The following is a 20,043-nucleotide window of genomic DNA, read 5'->3' as shown; positions in this document are numbered from 1 at the left end:
GAGGGAAGAGAGGGCAACAGGTTATGAAGAAGAAGAAGTAATTATAATAGTAAAGTTTAATCATGATTCTATAGCAAGAGTATAATAAAAGCTTTTATATTTACTTGTTTACTATACTATAACTTAATAAGATTCCTAGTTTATAGATGGTACGGGCACTATTTCTTGTAGATAAGTTGGGTGGTTGGATTATATTATAGGTGGCTATAGAGAGATTATATATATAATAATATATTAGTTGGAGTCTAGGCTATATAATAGGTATACCCCTATATAAACCTGCTAATAAAAGAGACTGTAATATACTATAGAAGCCTGGGTTGATTTATTATAACTTACCCTGCAAACACTCTTTAGTAGTTGGTTGGCTAAATCAACTATCTATAAACTGATCTTTAATCTCCTGTCCAGTTTATATGGAGGGAGGATTGCATGGGTACTTGTCCTTGGTGAATACATTACAGATAAACTAATAGGATTTGACTCTAAATACATCTGTCCCTGCAGGGATTCTTATGTCCATTCCTGGAATTATCATGGCTGGATAGGAAGAAGAAGAGCCCTCCAATTGGGTTGGACGACAAGGATAGATAATAATAGAGGGGAATAATAGGCAGGGCAAAGCATCAAAGACATGGGGAAAGAGATTAATGGCCTGAATGGGTCTAGCACTCCTGTTATAGCAAACCCTACTTGAAGCATGGTGAATTATTTGCATGGCCTCTTTCACAGGATTCCTAGGAGAAAAAGAAGGTGATAAAGGGAGAATAGAAGAATACAGCAGGCAGGCTTTTGAATAGTACCTGAATTCCAGGCAAACCAGCAAGACCAGGGGCGAAAACGGGCAAAATAGGGTAGGGCGACGAAAGTGCGTCATGAGGGCTCTCTGCGCAACCGTATTTTTGGCGCAGTTTCCTGGCAAAGCGGTTGCGACTATATAACTAGAAGTTGTGCAATATAGGATGCTGTCTTGCAATCTGGTAATAAAAATGCCTGGAGCCCAAACCACAGGTCCAAGACAGCCATTAAAAGTCTTAGGAATCACGCCTTTGTATAGTAGCGACCGAATTTCCGCCCTTGTCCAACACACACCTGAGCAGTTATTGCACTTGCTGGAGTTCATGGCCAAAACACGCAAGGATATTTTGCCCAAACTTGATGGCACGTCTTCATTCCTACTTTGGGCCGTGCCAAAGAATCTCTTGGAAAGCAACTTCAAAGACGGGGCCTAGAGCGAAAATGGAGGGGAGGTAGCGAAGGACAGAGACTGGGGGGACTGGGGGCTTCGAGATTGGAGCAAAACTGGAGATCTTTGGTTACTCCAGGCTGCGATTTTCTCCCCGGTTCACCCGCAAGGGCTGTGGTTGGTTGATCCTGAGGGTATTTTCGTGCAATCCAGACCAGTATGCAGGCAGATACCTATTGGAACCGACAGTCTGTCTCTAACAACCCTGGTGTTGGCAACTCGGCGCTAATTATTAACTGGAAGCGCAAACGCCCTTACCCCTACACTCTGATAGAGGCTGATTCCGCCGGCGCTAATTCAGGGGTTCTTTGTTTCAGCTCCTGTTTGTTATTGGTGCCCTGGTTGGTGGTTATTGATTTGGTTCCGTGGAGAAAGACAGGGGATGTACTGTTTTTTCACCTTCGTAACAGCGTTCATTCCAGAGCCAATGGTGGCCAATACACTTGATTAGTATCCTCCTGTGTGGTCCTGGTCAAAATTGCTTTATAAACCTCGTGCTGTTTATTTGTATGTCCTTAGCAGTCTTGGATGCTTGTCGTAAGGGAAAGTCTGTCACAAAGTAGTTAGTCCACGTGGAGTTGGATGGTTTGTACAGTAATCTCTCCCTTTTAAAGATAGGATCATAAGCTATTAGCGTTGCTAGCAGTATCCTTAGTAATCTCCGTGGGCCAGCAAAGCTACCACGCACAGCATGACAAGTAGGACATAACATGCTGTAACTATATCTATGGTGCTAATGAATCTTTTCGGATGATACCCGCCTTTCCGCACCCCGAATCACGTATACACGCATGCAGGCTGCTCGCTGCCTCCGAATGGGGAAAGAAGCCGCCGTGAAACATCGCAGTTGCATCCCGTCCGATCGCTCCCGCAGAATCTTCGGTCCTCCGGGGTGCATCTCGACAAACTCCGTGATATCATGGACGAACCCCGCGATCGCGATCAGGGCACGGCCGCTTTCCGCCTGGCGGGTGTAATCTTCCCAATCGATGAGAGGGATAGAGTCGGAGGGCTTGGCCTTGATTTCGAGAAGACTACCACGGTCATGCGCTTGGCAGCTCTGGATCACCGCATCACTGACGGTTTGAAGATTCGTGACAAGGCCGACGGTGGCGAGCAGCCGGATGGCCCACTTGGTCATATCGAAATCATACCATCGGATCCCGTTGCGGTAATCCATGGGAAACTCATGATGGAAGTTGTGGTACCCTTCCCCCAATGCCAACAGGCCGACGACAGTGTTGTCGCGAGCTGTGGTTCTCCGGCCAAATGGCTGCTGCCCGGCCCAATGCGCGAGGGAATTAACGGCGAATGTGCAGTGGTATGCAACCACCATTCGCCACAGACCGGCATACAAGATTCCTCCCCAGAAATCCCCCCAGCCGAGCCCGGACACCAGGGCGGGAACCCCCAGGCACATGGAAACTGTCAAAGGGATAAAATAGCGGTACTGCCACATGACCACAGGGTCGCTCTCCAGATCAGAAACGTCCACATCCCTGCCACAGGTTGGTGGTTGAAGCCATAACCAGCCGACATGGGAATGAAACAGGCCTTTGCGTGCGTTATGGGGATCGAGGTCCGTGTCGACATACCGGTGGTGCGCTCGGTGCGTGGTAACCGACCACTTGATCGATCGCTGGGCGTTCCCCGCGCCTATCACTGCGAGAAAGACTCGGAGAGCGACGTGGGCGCGGAAAGATCTGTGGGCCCAGAGACGATGATATCCTATACCTCCTCAGTATATGGTTATGCAGTGTCGGATTGCGCCTGAAGTGGGATAGCTCCTACCGAGTGTGATGCCGAAGCCAAGTGTCACTCCGTACAGGAGAGCCCATAGTAGGGTCGGGGTTTGGATTGGGACATATCGCACCCCGGCCAATGCGCACAGCGGCGCGATAACCTGGGCTGCAAAATCTGCCCTCCACATGTGTCTATCCCCGACTCCATTCCCGACGGAAACGCTATGCCTGCTATCAATGCTGCCATCATTCCTGCCAGTGTGGTCCGTGGATAGACGCCAAGATTCCTCGCGCGCTGGAAGAATGTGAGACGGTGGGCAGGATGGATGACTCGGATTGAGTACCTTTGGTCCTCGGCCTGGTGTCGCTTCTGTGACCCCACGAGGAACAGGAGAAACTTCGCAGGCAGTTGATCTGCTTGGCTTTGACTTGGGAATGAGGATTGGGAATATTGGTACGGAACTTGGGACTTGGAGGTTTCCACCCTTGCCCAGGGAACATCCTTTTGCTCAACTCTCTTCGGCCAGAGTTTCTTGGAGTCTGCACTGGCGGTTCTTGTTTGCTTTGTTGGCTTGTGCGACTTTGCTAGCTTTTGTATAAACTGGAATAATCTTGTACTAATGTAAGATTCGTGTGACAAGCCCAATTATGGGTTTTCTATCACATCAGCTTTTGTAATGTGGGCCTGTCATGACACTGTACGTACTATTATGTCGTGAAATACTGTAAATAAAGCCACACATCATTACTCATGGTATGATTCAAATGTCCGAGCATCTATTTGGGATGCACAATGCTCCAGCGTATTGATAATGATGAAAAAGGATCTATGGGATCGTCCAGTAGAGAGAGGGATGATTCTCGGAACCAACGGCGCGCAGGACGAGGTAGTAGGCGGGGTGGCGAAGCATAGGACATGCAGAGACCCAGGTGTACCCCAGTGCCCGTCCTACCATCGCGATCCATTCCGCCGACCACCCCCGCCGGCGGCGATATGTACGATACGAATGAACAACTGCCGCCTCGACCAGCATGGGTATGAGTTTCTTGCAAAAGAAGAAAAAAGAGGGAATGAGGGGGCTCCTGTCCGTTCGCTTGGCCAGGTGGACGATGCAGATGTTGGCGACCAGGTCCACCGGCAATTCATCTATGTACGAGCCCGGCGGCAGCTCGCGACCCAGCCGCTCGATTCCGTATTCGCTGCTGGCGATCATCTGCAGGCCCGAATAGACCAGTGTCACCTTATCGACACCATACGAAGGGTAAGGATGGAGAATCGCCGGGCAGATCAGGGACGGCCGGACAACCGGGAGGGTAAAGGGGAGCGTGTCGGTCTGGTCAAGAGTCGCTCTCTCGGCCAGGTACTTGGAGAAGATATACGGGTTGGGAAAGCGTTTGCTCAGCAGCGAGGTGCCAGTCTCACCAATTGCTTCCAGGTGAGCGTTGAACCCTGCTTTTGTTTCGAGATCCAGATGTAGGTGGTATATACCTCCTCCTTGATGAGCATATCTGGGACGAAGATGTTGACAAACGCACTCGAAATACAGAGCAGAGTGCGGAGGAAAGGGAAGCTGCAGATGGTTTCGAGCAGCGATAGAGAAGCCAGGCAATTTGTCTGAACGACCTGGAGTAGATTCGCAATGATCGAGGCCTCTGTGGCTGCTTGGATGGCCACTGTGACCTGTTCCCTTAAACACTGAAGATCGGCGGGCTTCATCCCCCGGTCGCGACAATCCAGGTTTCCAACCACAAAGTGAACCTTGCCGGTGTCAAGGACCTCGTCACTCTGCTCTGGCATCAACTCCTCCAGCTTTGCAATGGCATGTTGGACCGATTTGCGGCAGAGCACAAAGACTCGGCGCGTGGGCGCTTGCAAGGTGAGCTTGTAGAGCAGACATGCACCCAGATAGCCCGTGCCGCCGGCGAGGAACACGGTCTGGTCGCGATACCAGTCCGTCTGATCCGCCATTGCAAGGTCTGGCCAAGATACGGGCTCGGATTCACGATCACGTACTTGAATCGTACCGAGCTGTACAATACCGTACGAGTGCAGTCGCCTACCACTGGCAGCCGGCCAATCAAAAATATGTCGGCTACGGCCAGTATTTGAAGCGGAAAGCAGAACGATCTATTAGAACCTCTAAAACAGTTATATGAAGATGATCAAGATGATGAAAAAGTAAGAATCTATCGCAGGGAGGAACGCCATATTTAAATTCCTCCCAATAAAGAACTATGGAAAACTCCACTGTATCTTCTAGATCTTATTGTCCCTTTTTGGCGACCTTTTCTCTCGCATGTGCCTTGCAGATTCTCTTCATCGATCTGCTGCAACAAATGTTTATATATATCATCGACACTCAGTTATCCAAATAATCATTCAGGAGACCCATGGTACGCAACACCAGAAGCCCTTGATGCCGTAAGAATCGCACTTTCTCAATACTAGCCCACTGGACGGATTTCGCGATATCCTGAATAGGGAATCTGGATAATTCATGGGTGAATTCCTCGCTGTTGCCGACCCTAACCAGAGATTCCATTACCCGATGTGGCATTGAGTGTGATGTCCAGCGAGGCAGGGATTGCGGGCTTTGAGCAAGGTTATCTACGTAGTCGAAGACTTGCCGTTCCTGCGCACAGGCAATGGTCCCAACGTGCAGCTCGCAGCGTGTCACTTCGCCTCGCCATTTTAAATGCAGGATCCTCTCTCAAGAACTTCAACAGGTGCTCGAGTGCACGGTAGGAAGCTTTGTGTGCCCTGGGTCTGAAGTCGGTGGCCCTCGCACGCTCAAACAACTGCGAAAACAACATGTCCTTTACAGAAGGCCCCGCGGCAACTCGATCGATCAACGCCATGCTGTTGACATCTGCCCCTGCGTCCAGCAATGCCTTGACTGCGACGACGTTTCGGGAACGCGGTCAATCCTCGCCAGTCGGTCGCCTCGAGATGATCTTTCTCCGGAAACAGCTCCAGCATGGTTGAGTAGATTCCGCTCATTTCATAGTGCTGATGGATGAACCCCTCCACCGCAATGAGACGGAGCGCTGAGCAGCTGAGATCCGGGAGCACCATAAAGTGCGGCTGCTGTTGATGTTTTGCTGCCAGTGCAAGAAGCTGATCGAGGCTTGCGGGAGCTTCTCGCAAAATTCTCATAAGGATTTGACCAAATGCCGTCTGCGGCCCGACTGGCTGCCAGTCACCAGGCGGAGTAAACCCGTCGATATCAGCGCCTTTTTCGAGCAGGAAATCGGCTAAGCTTCATTGGTTCTCGTCAACCGCTGTCCCCAGGGCCTCGTTTTTGTCCTGTGGCATCAACCCATCCACACCCGGCTGAAGAATCCGCTTCACGAAGTACTATAAGTATTATATTATTCTTATATATTTTTAATATTTTTAGTAGTTAGTTTATTGTAATTCTTATAAACTACCTACTTACAATACTAAAAACCAGTAGACTAACAACACACAGCACCTCACTCCCTAGCGCAGTGCATTACATGCCTTTTAGTCACTCAGGTGATCCACAAGAACAACGCTCATTAACCTCCATCAACAACCTAATTCAAAAGTGGAAGGTGGCGTAGGTTTCGACGGGGGTGGAAAGATGTCGTTTTTGGGTATGGAGACAGGCTTCGAAGATGTACCAACTGATGTTTCCCAAGGTCTCGACCATCGCCCGCAGTTGGTTGTTGTTTGGCTGCATTTTGTACCCAACCAACAAGCTCAATTTTGCAATTCACGGTGGAATTTGGACACAAGTGCCTTGATGGATGGTAAGCGGGTGATGCAGAGAATCCAATATACAGACGTCGGAGAGCCCCGCATTTCAGCCTTGTCCATGACCTGGCAAGACAAGGCTGCCGCACAGCCTCACTCGCTATTATCTGCCTTCAAACTGAAACCTCCTCGATATTTTCCCGAATGAATCAAAACCGGCAAGTGCGGACGGCCATCCACGTACTATGGCGAGTCGACAAAAGCGTCTGCGCCACGATGCTTATAGCGTGGCCTTGATATGTCCACTAGAGGTGGAAATGAGCGCAGTCAGGTATATGTTGGATGAGGAACACCAACGACTTCCTCAGGTCGAGGGCGATGTAAACCAGTATATCCTCGGAGAACTCTCTGGCCACAACGTGGCCATCGCGTCCCTACCGGCGGGCTACCAGGGAGAGGTATCGGCTGCGGCCCTCGCCCGCGATATTGCCCGAACATACCCTTCACTCAAACTCCGTTTGCTGGTCGGAATTGGGGGTGGTGTGCCTCGTGAAGGAGTCGATATCCGACTTGGGGATGTGGTCATCAGCACTCCTTCCGGCATTCATGGCGGAGTGGTTCAGTATGACCTGGGGATGCAGACCCCAAGCGGGTTTTTCCGCAAAGGATTTCTGTGTCCTCCGCCGGCTGAATGGTTATCGGTTTTGACTATTATGCGGTCCACTCACAGAGCACAACCAAATATGATTGTCGATTTCATCGCACAAATGTTGGAGAAATTCCCCAGACTTGCCGAATATGGACGACCGTCACAAGCTGATGACATTTTGTTCCATTCTGATTATGAACATAGGACCCATAAGAGAACATGCACGGACTGCGATAAAACTAGGGCAGTGATTCGACCCCGGCGAGAGGCTCCGCATGAACCGGTTGTGCACTACGGCACTATTGCTTCGGGAGATCGAGTCATGAAGGACGCAGCAGAACGAGATAAAATTAGCCAGGAGTCCGACGGTGCAATCTGTTTTGAGATGGAGGCAGCTAGTCTCATGAACAACTTTCGCTGTATTGTGATCCGTGGGATATCTGATTATGCAGATTCCCATAAAAATGACGCCTGGCAACCTTACGCGGCAGCGGCAGCGGCAGCGCTTGCGAAGGAGCTGCTCTCCTACTTCCATCCCTTTCCTAATAATCCACCAACTTCTGCAGCGTCGACTCCGTCTGAAGTACCCTCAAATCTTTCCCACCTGGGGGAAATCACTGGAAGTTCGGTATCTAATCCCAATATGGTCACATCTTTCTCTGGCTTTGACGATTGGCTTCGCACATTCAAGCCTTCTACCCCGAACGCCACACTAGGGCGGTTTCGTGCTTCTTTTGAGACTGGGTCTGACGACTTCACCGTGAGAGGGGAGGCCCAAAGACCCGAGTCAGTTGAGCGTTATGATATTCCCCCGGACGACCTAGGGTACGTCACCTTGAAAATCACGGGATTAAGAAAGAGAATCGGGCGAAATATAGCAACAGACCAGGAAGTTGTTTTGTCAAATGTACCTTGGAGGACGTCTCTCGTACAGCTCGACTGTATAATTCAAGACCAAGGTAAGTGAAATTCGTGTCCATGCTTGATTGTGCTACTTCCTAACAGATCAGCAGGATATGAGAAACTATATGGACTCTGCCACCCACTCGATGAAGAAGAGCCCTTACCACTGCGCCTCCCTTCGATATGGCCCAATCCAGTGATTGTCACGGGTTCTCAATCCTCGTATGATGCTGATGTGGGCTATTCTATCAACGAGGATGAGACATTTGGCTCCTTTTGCTTCTCTGCAAGTCGGTCTGTCCTGTCTCTCGGAGCTACTCTGAACAATGAAAAGGAACTGTGTGTCTCCAACAGTTATTCCTCCCTGAAATTACAGTTTCATCGCACAATCAGGGTTCCAGAGAACCACAAAACGTATAGCTTGCCTCCTGATGAGGGGTGTATACCTCTCCACAACGTGGTGCAGTTTGCCCAATGGATGCCGCAAATCATGAACGCAGGGGGCGGGATTTTCTTTCCCCTATATCAGCGCGAAGCTGTTTGGCTCTCATTTAAATCAAACGGCCTCTTCTCCATAAAAGTGTTTGCGGGTGGCATCAACGCCATCTCCGGGTTACCCTGGAATCAAAAAAGGCCACCAGATGTACAAGACTACGCAGTGGTGCCTCCCCAAACATGGCTGGATGGTATTGTCTCCGAAACAGGGCGCGTGAAGCAATTTGTCGCGATGCCTGACGGTTCTGGATATGGTATCGAGGAACAAATCACTGGGGAGGACATGGTTGGGGGTTTGCAACTTCTGATTACCCCAGCATTTCCGAACGATTTAGGCTGCTGGCCACGCAGCTCACTGTCTGCTCCCTATGACAGACGTCCCTTTGAACGCGAGAACAGATTCAGTTTAAAACCATCTAGAGGCAAAGGGCGGTACAATATGCTGGAATCCCCCAGGGCGGTTGGCCTTCGCCGCAGTACCATTATCTACAAGTGCTTCTTGAATAAAGTGCAGCACGATGATAAGGACTGGGGTCGGGAGGGGTACGCACGAGAGAACCGGCCTTCATTTCTCTTTGAGCTTTTTAGGGGGAACCGCCATTTTGGTGAAACAACCTCTCAGACTGTCATTGCTGTCCACCAGTTGCGGTTGCATTGTGAATTTCAAGGAGCCCAATTCATAGTCGTGGTATCACCTTGGATCGCGGTGCATGAGCTATACCGTACTATCCAGGACAAGAGGCACGACCTTCATTCCCACTCTTTCACAATGTACCATGAGGGGCGTCTCATTTCCGAAAGCCAACTCACCCTTCCTCTCTGGAGGACAGGGTTCAGAGATGGCACAACCGTGATTATCAAGACATCACCCAACGAGTACAGACTTCTCCACACACTGCCTGATGACATGGTAGCGGGGTACGGGTGGCATATGAACCTCGCTCCGGGAGGCCATATCCGACAGAGAATACACAGAGACGAAAACCCCGAAGATGTCTGGGCCACGTCCGCCGAAACGCTACTCAATATCCAAATTCTCAACTCGGTGGCCTTCGAATCAGTAACCAGAATGGTGACTCCGCCAACTCCGGTTAGCTTTGAGACCTACGCCAAAGCAGGGCTACCATTCTTCAAGGAGTACACAACGGGGGAGTCAGCTGAATCTGGTGGTTTAGGTTCTGATCTCAAGAGCGTTCAGCAGATTGATAACATGAAGGGAGTCCGGTTTGGCGATTCTGTTGCGTCTGGATCGGCGGTTGGTTGTATGCAATGCAAGAGGAATCTGTGTGACTGCATGTAAGTGTTTCTGGACTTCCCCTTGTTCTCGAAACTCTGAAAAGTGTTCGAGGTCTTCACTAATATTGCCTTCGAATGTCAGCCTGCGACCCTGCAATCATTCATTCTGTTCGTCCTGTGTCAAAAAAACAATGATAAATGGCATGACAGCCATCTGCAGCCACTGCCAGACAAAGGTGGAGCTTGCATTGGGGTTTTCTGCGCCCATGACTATGCCCGGGCAGGAAGAGCCCACGTATGTTAAGGAGGTTCAATTACTTGAGCCGCTTTCTGAACAAAGTGATCTCTGCCCGACTGAAATGGGGACTTAATTTGAGGCATAGAGTTGATGTGAAAGGGCTGGTATTTTTTTTTTCTCAGCGGCTGGATGGTGGGGTTAGGATGTATATTTGGATTATTGTTTTTTATATTCGCTTTCCGGACGGAGGTATTTTTGTAGTATTATCCGCGGAAGTGGTATTATTAAGCATGTCTGAATATTGCTAATATACTCCGAGTCAGATGTAACGAATATGCGTTTTCAATATGGTAGCACCGGCCATGATTTAAGCTGGAAACAACAATCGTAAGCTGCCGTCATGGATTTATGAGGCAGGAGCGGGTTATGTGATACTTCACGAACGCGAATCCCAGGGTCAGACCTCTGGCCTGTGCGGCTCACCTGCCAACCAGCCAGCCTTGTCTCAGCGCAAGGCTTTTTTCTTTCCTCTCCTTTCCTTTCCTTTCCTTTCCATTCTTTTCATCTTTCTACCCTCACATTCATCAACCATCTGTAGGTCGCTTCCTTCGAGCTCCGCATCCGTGGAGACGCTGAATCACGAGAATGGGATGTATTCCAGGCCGTGAGATCCAGAGCCAGTGAGCAGCCCGCGACTGATTTTCCACTCCTACAATTTCTAAGTGCATCCCGCAGCACAGATCCAGGTGGGCGACCAGTCTTTAGACTTGAATCTCTAGGGGAGCCAGTCACAGCCCGAAATTCGCCAGGATCAACTACAATTCCGTCCCCAAGTCGGCCACCGCGTCTAGGTTTAGGCGCAGTCCCTGCAAATCGTGCCTCTCATCGCGATCGTTCATCACGGTAAGTAACTCTCCTCCGCTCCCCTGAATTTCTCGGAGAATTAATCACCCTGTCGCTATCCTGATTGCTAAGCCAATTGTGATTAGGGCAGAACACCGTATGCCTCTATCTCGTGAAGAACTCCAACGTCTCCAAGAATATTGTGTGCGATATCCCGACGGAACCTTAGATCCAGAGTCTATCAGCCCTCAAGGCGCCAGCGCATTAACCCGCGCCGTATGTAGACGGGACGCGACCGCAGTTCAAGCGCTTCTGAAAAGCGGGGCTGATCTTGAGTCGATACCCCAAACTGGAGGAGCACCACCGCTGCTGCATGCAGTGAGATCCGATGATATTGCGATCACGAAGCTGTTGCTAGATCACGGTGCCAACATCCATGCCACTGACACCGGAGGCCTGACAGCATTACATTCCGCCGTTGCCGGGAACAGAAACGACATCGCGCAGCTCTTGGTGGAACGGGGCGCTGATACTAGGGCCAGGTTTGAAAATGGCGCTACCGCCCTTCATGTTGCGGCCTGCATGGACAACATGACGATAATGGACCTTCTGCTTAGGAATGGGGCGGAGATTGAGGCAAAGGCGATCTCTCCGTGTGGTCAGACCCCATTACATTCGGCTGTGGTCGAGGGAAAAGCTGGAGCTGTACGATTCCTCGTTCGAGCTGGCGCCGACGTCAACGCTCGAGTGGAGAGCGCTTCTGTGACTGCTCTTCACGCCGCCGCAGGTTTGGGACACACCACCGTGGCCCACATCTTACTATCCGCAGGAGCGGATACATCGATTCAGGATGATCAGGGTTGTACACCCCTCCATCTTGCCGTGCAAATGGATCTGCCCTCCATTTCCACAGAACTATTACGTCGTGGAGCCCTTCCCAACGCCGCGGACGGGAACAAGTGGACGCCATTACACTACGCGGCACGAGAAGGCAACATTACCATCGCGTCTAAACTCGTGGCCTACGGGGCGGATGTTTCGAAACGGGACGCGAACAACATGACCGCAGGGCAAGTGGCGGAAAGGTTTGGCTCCGAGGATATAGTGCGGTTACTTGTTCAGTATTCCTCCGACTCAACTCATCATCGAGTTGGGAGCGATGGAGTTGATGAGATGGATATATCCCCTAACGAGGCAGAACTTGCGTTGTCCCAGAAGAGCTATAATCTCAAGGTCCTTCATGTCTTCTCTCTGCCGATGTTTAGCTCATTTGTCGCCGATATTCATCTGACGGTGCAAGGGGTTTCCATATTCGAGGCCGTATACCCAGCAATCATGTTGAGGGACGGTTCAGTGCTCAAACGACTGTCAACCATCCGATTCAATGGCGAAGATAGCAACGGGAACGTGAGTCTGGGGTACGAACACCTCTTCACCGCGAGTTGGATATCGGCTAACATCGAGCGCGCTAAGCACGGTGTGTTCTCGTCTCATGAATGAGGCATTCGACCCTCGTCTGCAGCTTTTTACACCTTGCCAAGCCAGCAATAAGAGGGAAATCAACCCCCTCTCTGGGAAATCCGCGGATCACGTCGATAGATTTAAATTTCTTGGCCGTATTCTGGGTCTGGCCGTGTTCAATTGCTTCGTGCTTCCTTTGCCTTGGCCGACGGCAATGTACAAGATCCTTCTAAAGAGGAGCATGTCCTTTGAAGACGTACGGGAGTACCACGCCGATCTTTACGAGCGGATGGAATACATCCTGTATGTGAACAAGTCTTCTGCACCCGTGCCTACTTATCTATCCTTGGCCCGAATGCTGACAATCGAGCAGAAGAAATGACGTGGAATCCATCCCGGACCTCACGTTTTCAGTTCGTGATGAACGTGAGACTGGACATGCCACTGTCGATCTCATCTCAGGAGGGAAGCGTACGAAAGTGACAAATCAGAATAAAAGGAAATACGTCGAGTATGTTAACCAGAACAACGGGGAATTTATGGTATGGTACTAACAGATCAAGTCTCCTCGCGGACTGGAGGATACGAGAACGGGTAAGCGAGCAGATGACGGCTCTTAGTATGGGTTTTGATAGCGTCATTGTTCCGGGAGTCCTGGAGGAATTTAACGAGCATGAGTTCAGACGTCTTCTTAACGGTTCGAACGAGGCTTGAGCACACCTGAAGGGACCGAGAGTGGCTTGTGAAGTTAGTTAGTTTCAGACCAATCCAAGAGACTCTAGTTACGCACATGGACAGTCTTGGAAACAAACAAGATTCCCGGAAAATGGACATTCCAGAGAAAGCGGAACTGCCAATGGTAACAACCGTCTCCAAGGACGGTTCTTATATAGGTTTTCGTGGCCTTCGAATGATGCCGTCTCGGTGCGTTCAGCGGCTCAATCGCGTGGATGAAATTCTGATTTTGATCGAAATCATTGACCTGCTCTTGTACCTGTTGCGGCCGATGAATTTATCAACCTTTGATTGCCGCATCGCTGTCCGATGATGGGGAGATTCCCTCACTGATTTCCTTGGCTGTGGCAGAGTGCAAGGCTGAAATTCAGCCTGATGACGACGAGCCTATGTTTCATTGGCTATCTGATCAGTGTGCTCGGACGCGAGTGTTTCGATTTGAGTTCAGCCTCGGGAGGGAAGAGCATTCTCGACTTTCCCTGCTCGCAGACGCCCGAGATATGAGGACTGGGTCATCCAACCGCCCCTCAGGGAGACACAGTGACATCGAGACTTCCCCCACAACTGTTGAGATAGAACTCACGTCTACTTCGCAGGTTCAAAACAATGGACGAACGTTTGCATTTCCTTGGACACGTGCATTCGAAATCTCCCGGCTGACGCATTGGCAGTTGGTGATATTATGGGCATATACCCGACGGCATTTGCCATTCCCGCACGAAGCTCAGATTGGCAAGGTCTGCACGGTGTTTTTCTTCTATGCACGACAGTGTGTACGACGGCAATAATGACTGGTTCTAACTCATGGTAGGAGAGAGTTCGTCTTTCGTCTGTCGCAAGCCTGATCGCAACGATGATGAATGTCAAAGATGGCCCTCGTTTGAAAGCTAGTGGAGCCCATCCCTTGAGGAACACATATACCAGGATCATCTGACAGTTGACCAGCCAGTGACGTCTTTCGTTTACCCAAAAATGATGTACTAAAGCGCTCTGCCTGGACATGGTATCGGACAGGCCTGCTATATGAGAAAACAGCGAACACAATGTCTGTGGCAGGACTTGGTTCTCCGTGCCTAGGTATCCGCGAAATCTTGCAGAGGCAGTAAGTCTTCAACTGGCCCCGTTTCAGTGGCGATATATTGCAGTTGACCATGAACTGACAACTCTAGGGGCATTAACGAGGCCAGAACGTGTCTCACCAGGGTGATCGAAACTCTACACGAAAGAGCACGACGTGCCAAAGTATACGCCTTTCACCTGGATCCGGACCTGCTGGATACGGAGATCCCAACCTTATCTACGCTCGCACCCTGGGGTGAGGGTTTGACTGAAGGTATGCTTGTTGGCCAGCTACTTATGAGGTTTTCGTGGCTAAGGAGTTCCAGCCGATCACGAGTATTACGCGGAAATGGAACAAAACGAGGAAAAGGTTCAGAGATTCGCCATGGCGGAGCTGTATGACTCTGCTTCATTTTCCTATCTCCAGGAAGCAATTAACTTTTATTTGAATGGCGGCGTTGGGACGGAAGAAGAGGAGGGTGAAAAGCCCCGTCCTCAACTGTGCTAGTAATTACCCTGTTCTGACAACCCCTCCCATACAGGACCAACCGAATTAGGTCCCCAAGATGGATCTTTCCTGGATGCACTCCGACGTGCTGGGACTCTTTCACGACTTTGGTGGGAAGCCGTGAAGTGGGACAGACATCGCGAAACTGGTAATGCGCATTTCCTGAGGTGGAGTGTCCGAGCGGCCATGGCTCGAGGCCATGCAGACTGGCTACGAAAGGAGATCCAAGCTGGAAGCTGTAAGTTCAAAACCAACCCTGCATCTTCTGCGTGGTTTATCTAACTTAAAATGCACTCCTTTGCCCATAGACGGTCGGTCCCTTTCAATAAGGCCCCCTCGGCCAATTGAGAGATGGCGACTGCTTCCTCCCCCTCCCGTTGGATACTATTACCACGACTGTGCAATCTACGCACCGATGGCTGCTCACGCATTGAGAACTAAAGAGCCCCCTAACGAGGATGGTGTATTCACCGACTACGTAGTATGGGCCACAACCCTTCGAGAACTGGACATGCTATTGAAAGACTCGCCCGAAGTATCTTTCAACTTTGGGGCACCAGTGAGCACCTACTCCCTGCATGCTTATAATTTATGCACAGTACATACATAAAGTTAAACTAATCTGAGCACAACAGGATTTTGTCTTTTTTGAAAATGCCAAAACCGGCTGGGCTGCCGAGACCCTTGGGGGACCACCATTTGAGCACGGACAGCTGGGGTTCTTCGAAACAGGCTTCTACGAGCGTTACTACAGAACTGGCCAGCAAGATATGTTCTCAGCTGGCGGCGTGAATTATGGAAAGGTGCTGGCCATTTGCGCGGACGATCTTGTGCAGACGGTGACGCAAAAATCCCAAATCGATGAGATGGAATCACAGCTCGACATCCCATTACAAACCCTGAAGGAAGATCTGATGAAGTTTCTCCACAAGAGGAGGTACATGACAAAGCGGGAGGCGGACTGCGAAGGATTTGGGGAGCTGCTGCTCCAAACCATCACGGCCCGTCTTCGCTCGATGCAGATCACCTACGGCCAAAAACGTCCCTGGGCCCTGGTCAAGATTCGAGAAGCATTGTCGCACACCTTAGGACCATGGTTTACCATAGAATTAAAAGATGCGGGCCAGGACATCCCTCTTGTCATCCTCTGGGAAGTCGGGGAGGCGTCTCCAAGGTACCACGCCAACACTAGCGGTTTGGATCCTCGAGGGATAGAAAGGGTGAGCCCTTTGCGTGCTCAGCTAGATATGCTCCTGGCGTATAAGATCACGTCCTTGCTAGAACGTATCCGTGCCGACATTCTATGCAAGAAGCCGCTCCCGCGTCATCTGCTCAAATTCGCCAAGGCATATCGCAGCTATTTGGAATCCGAAGATCCTGGTGACATGCCGACTATCAGATCAGGACAACAATTGCAGCGAGAGCTACTATTTCCCGGTAATAGTGAAAGGTGTTTCTCAACACCAGCTTCGAATAGACACGCCCATCAAGATGCCTCGTGTCCATACTGCCAGGCCAGGACCGAAGAGGACAAAGATCGCACCTTCCGAAGGTCGAACGATCCAGCTGCGGTCTCCGCGCGAACGAAAATCCAGTCCTATTTCAGGAAATTAGATCGAATCCCTAGGGGCTTATCCAATAACCAGGACATCTTTTCGCCATCGTACTCAGAATCAGATGTCAGGGCGATCTACCATACGCTCCAGGAATTGACGTACCCTATTTCGGGAATGTGGGCATTCAGAGGTTACTCTGACTGGGGTTTGGGTGTTCGAATTATCGAAATGGGATTTAACATGTCCCAAGCATAGAGTTGATTACTGCGGTTCAAGAACCTGTTTAATAGCAGTAAGATTCAAACTGGGGATTAAGTATAATATTAAGAGCACATCAGGGCATACCTTACCGCTAGTGCCAGAGCCAGTGTATGTGTAGCGGTTTCCTAGAGTCAAATTACGAGCATGTATGTTCTGCATACATCGTTGACGTCCTCAGCCGGGATGCTGTCTCTCTTCGGAGTCTTTTTCATGGTAGCCTCTGCTTTGGACGCTCTCAATAAGTTAACAGACCGAAAGAGATAATAAGTTACTTATTCAACTGTCATATCCTCTCATATTCAATATACTTGCGTCCTGCCTGGTTCCGTAGCCTTAAGGAACCAAAAGAAACCTCTTGGGAAATGACAGTCGAGTGCGAAAAGATAGCTAAAGGACCTGAAATATCTGGCCAATGTAGAAAGACTCCAAGTATATATAGTGGCTAATTAACTAGGTAGCAGCACTGTATCATCCTGACAGAGACTAAGTTGCCGGAAACTGTGATCAATCTGTTGTCGGAGGTCTAGCCATCAGAGAAAGGATCCATGGCGAAGATGGTTAATGATCGCGAAGCCAGCTACTGGCCGACATACAAGAAATCTCGGAGTTGTGGGTTATGGCTTAAGTTTCCGGCGCAGTAATACTATTGTCTATAGTGCAACTTCCAAGGCGCGAGGGTTAGTAGCGCGTAATTAAGCAGCCTTGATGAATTTTTGGGTCTTATGGGATTAATTTCCAGGAAGCTTGGGGAACATTCAGTTGCAATTGAAGAAAGCATGGCCACCAAGATATCATGCACGGACAAACCTAAATCCACGAAGGGCGTGGTTCCCCAGGGTGCAACCTTGAAGGTCATTCATCCTTGGCCTGTCAAATCGAGATCTTCATTTCCTGGGCCTCCTTTCTAGCTGGCTTGGCTGCGCGCTGAGGAATCCAACTCGGCATGATTCTTCGGGGGATTCCGACCCCTGCAAGATCGGTGCATTGCCATCTCCCCAGCCCCACGATGCTCCCGGTGGGGTGCCTGAGAAGGGAGAATTGTCCCGAGTGCGTCTTGTCACCCAACATCTCAACACCAGCAACAATCGCCTGTGCCAGGTCCGATACTCAACAGTGCTTGTCGTCGTACAGCATGGAAGTGTCATAATATAGAGTCGCACGATAGCAGTATCTTGCAAGGGACAGCTCTGTGGGTTGATGCTACCAGAAAGAAAACATAGGAGGGGAAAATGGTGCCAGCCGGCTAAGATCCAAGTTGGGACACTCGATATGTTCGTCTCTGGATGATAGACCTTTACCGGTGGTGGATGGAAGGCGCACCATTCTGCGAACTGGATACCCTTCTCTGCCCGGGTACCAGCTTGCTTGCTCGCTGATGAAGCAAGTTTTGTCAAGGATAGTCAAGAAATTTCAAGTGGACAGAGAATGTGCTGCCTTCCTGGCTTTCGATCCTGCAACAAGTCGACGCCGGAGAGTGCCGTCCTCGTAGATCTCTTTTCAAAACAGTTCAACCGAGTGGATATGCTATGCATGCTGCATGTCTGAATTTATATGGCCAGCATCCTATAAGCACCGACATTCAGCTTGGAAAGAATAGTGCTCTTCCTGGGCAACTCCTCGAATATCCCGAGCTGGTGAGGATAGTTCCCCAGAGGACGACACACCCCTCGGCAAGGCAACCTATACTCGAGTAGCAGGACCTCGTTAGCTTATAAAGGGTCCCATCGTGAAGATTGGTGGTATTCACATTCCTAAACAAGTGAGCCTTGTTCATGACAATGGCGTCTCCATCCCATCCCCTCAACGTGGCCGTCATCGGTGGTGGCTTTGCCGGCCTCTCTCTGCTCATCGGCCTGCAGAAATACTCGCACATCAACGCCCATGTGTACGAATCAGGAAGCAAGTTTTCTGAGCTGGGTGCTGGCGCTGTCCTTGGTCCCAACTCGCAACGAGCAATGAAGTTGATCGACCCCCGCATCCACGAAGGTTTCGAGCGACGCGCCGCTTTCGATCCAGAAGATGCCGACGAAAATGGGCGTTATCCGTGGGTGACCGTGTCGAAGGGAGAAGAGCCTGATCTCGGGGTGAGGGTGGTCGACTACCGACATGAAATCCGCGGGTCCACGATCCATCGAGCCCATTTCCTCGAAGAGCTGGTCCAGCTCGTCGAACCGCACCGCGCTCACTTCGGGCAGCGGCTGGTCAAGATCCAGGAGAACGGTGACGATGCGCCGGTGACGCTGTATTTCCGGGATGGCACGACTGCGACCGCCGACCTGGTGGTTGGAGCCGACGGCATCCACTCGGTGACGCGAAAGCATCTGCTGGGCGAACATCCTGCCGCCAGTGCCTTCTTCACGGGAGCCATCATTCATCGCGCGACCGTTCCATTGGCGGCCGCAGAGGCCAAGCTGGGCGACGTCCGGAACAATTTTGGCATTCAATGCGGCAAGGACGGTCTGGTGTTTGGGTTCCCCATGGCCGAAAGAAGCCTCTACTACTTGGGCATCACCACCTTTAACAACGACCCCGTGCCCGAGGATAAGTGGGTGCTGCCAGTCGACGTCGCAAAATTGCGGAGGACCTTTGCCAACTACGGGGACTACGTGCGGAAGCAGGTCGCTCTGGTGCCGGACGATGGCTCCGCGATGGGCTGGTCCATCTGGGAAATGCCCCCGGCTCCGACATACTACAGAGGCCGTGTCGTGCTAATGGGCGACGCAGCCCATGCGTCAACCCCGTTCCAAGGCGCCGGTGCCGGCCAGGCAATCGAGGACGCACTGGTCCTCGAGCGACTTCTTGGAAAGTACCTCGATACCACCCAGAAGACCATCTACCGGTTCAGTCCCTCCGAGACAATCCAGCTGGTCTTCCAGGCGTACGACACCGTGCGCCGTTTCCGTACACAGAAGGTCGTCACCACCAGCGCCGAGGCTGGTCGCGTTCTCAGCGGCAATGAGCCGGGCGCCACGATGGAGGCGGCAGATATCCGTGAGCGGCGGAAAGACCGGCTGAACTGGATCTGGAATTGCGACCAGCGGCAGCAGGTGAAGGACGCCTTTCAGATCTTTGAGGAGGCACAGTTTGCTGCGGCGCGTCGGGAGGTTGGCCGTGGCTCAAAGCGGGCTTCACGTCTGTAGGGCTATTGTCTGAGGCTCTTGTCTGCCGACCGCAGCTGTCAGTTTGTATATTGCAAGAATGAGAGGTTTGGGCTGGAGTAGCGGGATAAAGAGCGTGAGATTTGTCACTACCAACGCAACATATATATGGATATGTATATATATATATATATATATTGCCTACATCTACATTCCGGTGTGTTCGGAACATCGAGTTCTGCAGGACAAACCTGACCGATCCTCAATTTCGCCTCCGAAGAGAAATATGATG

At 50.8% G+C, this 20,043-nt stretch overlaps 7 protein-coding genes across 7 annotated transcripts; 5 read left to right on the top strand and 2 right to left on the bottom strand.

The window, feature by feature from the left end:
- Positions 1 to 1,979: 1,979 nt before the first annotated feature.
- BJX67DRAFT_377490 (uncharacterized protein) lies at positions 1,980 to 3,176 on the bottom strand (the record flags this gene model as incomplete). The annotated part of the gene is made up of 2 exons (XM_071032122.1): positions 1,980 to 2,974; positions 3,038 to 3,176. The coding sequence occupies 2 exons, from the start codon at positions 3,174 to 3,176 to the stop codon at positions 1,980 to 1,982; spliced, it is 1,134 nt and encodes a 377-aa protein (XP_070890735.1).
- Positions 3,177 to 3,815: 639 nt separating this feature from the next.
- On the bottom strand, positions 3,816 to 4,957 carry BJX67DRAFT_377489 (male sterility protein-domain-containing protein; the record flags this gene model as incomplete). The annotated part of the gene is made up of 2 exons (XM_071032121.1): positions 3,816 to 4,406; positions 4,478 to 4,957. 2 exons carry the CDS (start codon positions 4,955 to 4,957, stop codon positions 3,816 to 3,818), a joined length of 1,071 nt encoding a protein of 356 aa, XP_070890734.1.
- Positions 4,958 to 6,931: 1,974 nt separating this feature from the next.
- On the top strand, positions 6,932 to 8,305 carry BJX67DRAFT_389212 (5'-methylthioadenosine/S-adenosylhomocysteine nucleosidase family protein; the record flags this gene model as incomplete). The annotated part of the gene is made up of 3 exons (XM_071034480.1): positions 6,932 to 7,777; positions 7,811 to 7,925; positions 8,248 to 8,305. Exons 1-3 carry the CDS (start codon positions 6,955 to 6,957, stop codon positions 8,303 to 8,305), a joined length of 996 nt encoding a protein of 331 aa, XP_070890733.1. The 5' UTR covers positions 6,932 to 6,954.
- Positions 8,306 to 9,605: 1,300 nt separating this feature from the next.
- On the top strand, positions 9,606 to 10,439 carry BJX67DRAFT_342942 (uncharacterized protein). Its single transcript, XM_071028095.1, has 2 exons — positions 9,606 to 10,052; positions 10,135 to 10,439. Exons 1-2 carry the CDS (start codon positions 9,664 to 9,666, stop codon positions 10,361 to 10,363), a joined length of 618 nt encoding a protein of 205 aa, XP_070890732.1. The 5' UTR covers positions 9,606 to 9,663; the 3' UTR covers positions 10,364 to 10,439.
- A 279-nt stretch (positions 10,440 to 10,718) lies between these two features.
- On the top strand, positions 10,719 to 13,489 carry BJX67DRAFT_342937 (ankyrin repeat-containing domain protein). Its single transcript, XM_071028094.1, has 5 exons — positions 10,719 to 11,133; positions 11,220 to 12,491; positions 12,547 to 12,837; positions 12,908 to 13,045; positions 13,098 to 13,489. Exons 2-5 carry the CDS (start codon positions 11,233 to 11,235, stop codon positions 13,246 to 13,248), a joined length of 1,839 nt encoding a protein of 612 aa, XP_070890731.1. The 5' UTR covers positions 10,719 to 11,133; positions 11,220 to 11,232; the 3' UTR covers positions 13,249 to 13,489.
- Positions 13,490 to 14,312: 823 nt separating this feature from the next.
- Positions 14,313 to 16,647, top strand: BJX67DRAFT_377486 (uncharacterized protein; the record flags this gene model as incomplete). Its single annotated transcript, XM_071032120.1, has 6 exons — positions 14,313 to 14,371; positions 14,439 to 14,602; positions 14,655 to 14,807; positions 14,871 to 15,074; positions 15,145 to 15,395; positions 15,472 to 16,647. The coding sequence occupies 6 exons, from the start codon at positions 14,313 to 14,315 to the stop codon at positions 16,645 to 16,647; spliced, it is 2,007 nt and encodes a 668-aa protein (XP_070890730.1).
- A 1,784-nt stretch (positions 16,648 to 18,431) lies between these two features.
- BJX67DRAFT_377485 (uncharacterized protein) lies at positions 18,432 to 19,793 on the top strand (the record flags this gene model as incomplete). Its single annotated transcript, XM_071032119.1, has 1 exon — positions 18,432 to 19,793. The coding sequence occupies one exon, from the start codon at positions 18,432 to 18,434 to the stop codon at positions 19,791 to 19,793; it is 1,362 nt and encodes a 453-aa protein (XP_070890729.1).
- Positions 19,794 to 20,043: the final 250 nt, after the last annotated feature.

The sequence above is a fragment of the Aspergillus lucknowensis genome (genome assembly GCF_044049455.1).
Source record: "Aspergillus lucknowensis strain CBS 449.75 chromosome Unknown BJX67scaffold_3, whole genome shotgun sequence".
In the NCBI taxonomy this organism is placed as follows: Eukaryota; Fungi; Ascomycota; class Eurotiomycetes; order Eurotiales; family Aspergillaceae; genus Aspergillus; species Aspergillus lucknowensis.
The sequence above is the reverse complement of the archived record's forward strand: the minus strand, read 5'-3'. Positions and strand labels throughout refer to the sequence as shown.

Excerpts from the sequence above, each read along its gene's own strand:
- BJX67DRAFT_342942 (XM_071028095.1), top strand. The coding sequence starts at position 9,664 with ATGGTAGCGGGGTACGGGTGGCATATGAACCTCGCTCCGGGAGGCCAT. Across the intron at positions 10,053-10,134 it reads AGGAATCTGTGTGACTGCAT|CCTGCGACCCTGCAATCATT; the intron begins GTAAGTGTTTCT and ends TTCGAATGTCAG.
- BJX67DRAFT_342937 (XM_071028094.1), top strand. The coding sequence starts at position 11,233 with ATGCCTCTATCTCGTGAAGAACTCCAACGTCTCCAAGAATATTGTGTG. Across the intron at positions 12,492-12,546 it reads AACGGGAACGTGAGTCTGGG|CACGGTGTGTTCTCGTCTCA; the intron begins GTACGAACACCT and ends GAGCGCGCTAAG. Across the intron at positions 12,838-12,907 it reads GAGCGGATGGAATACATCCT|AAGAAATGACGTGGAATCCA; the intron begins GTATGTGAACAA and ends ACAATCGAGCAG.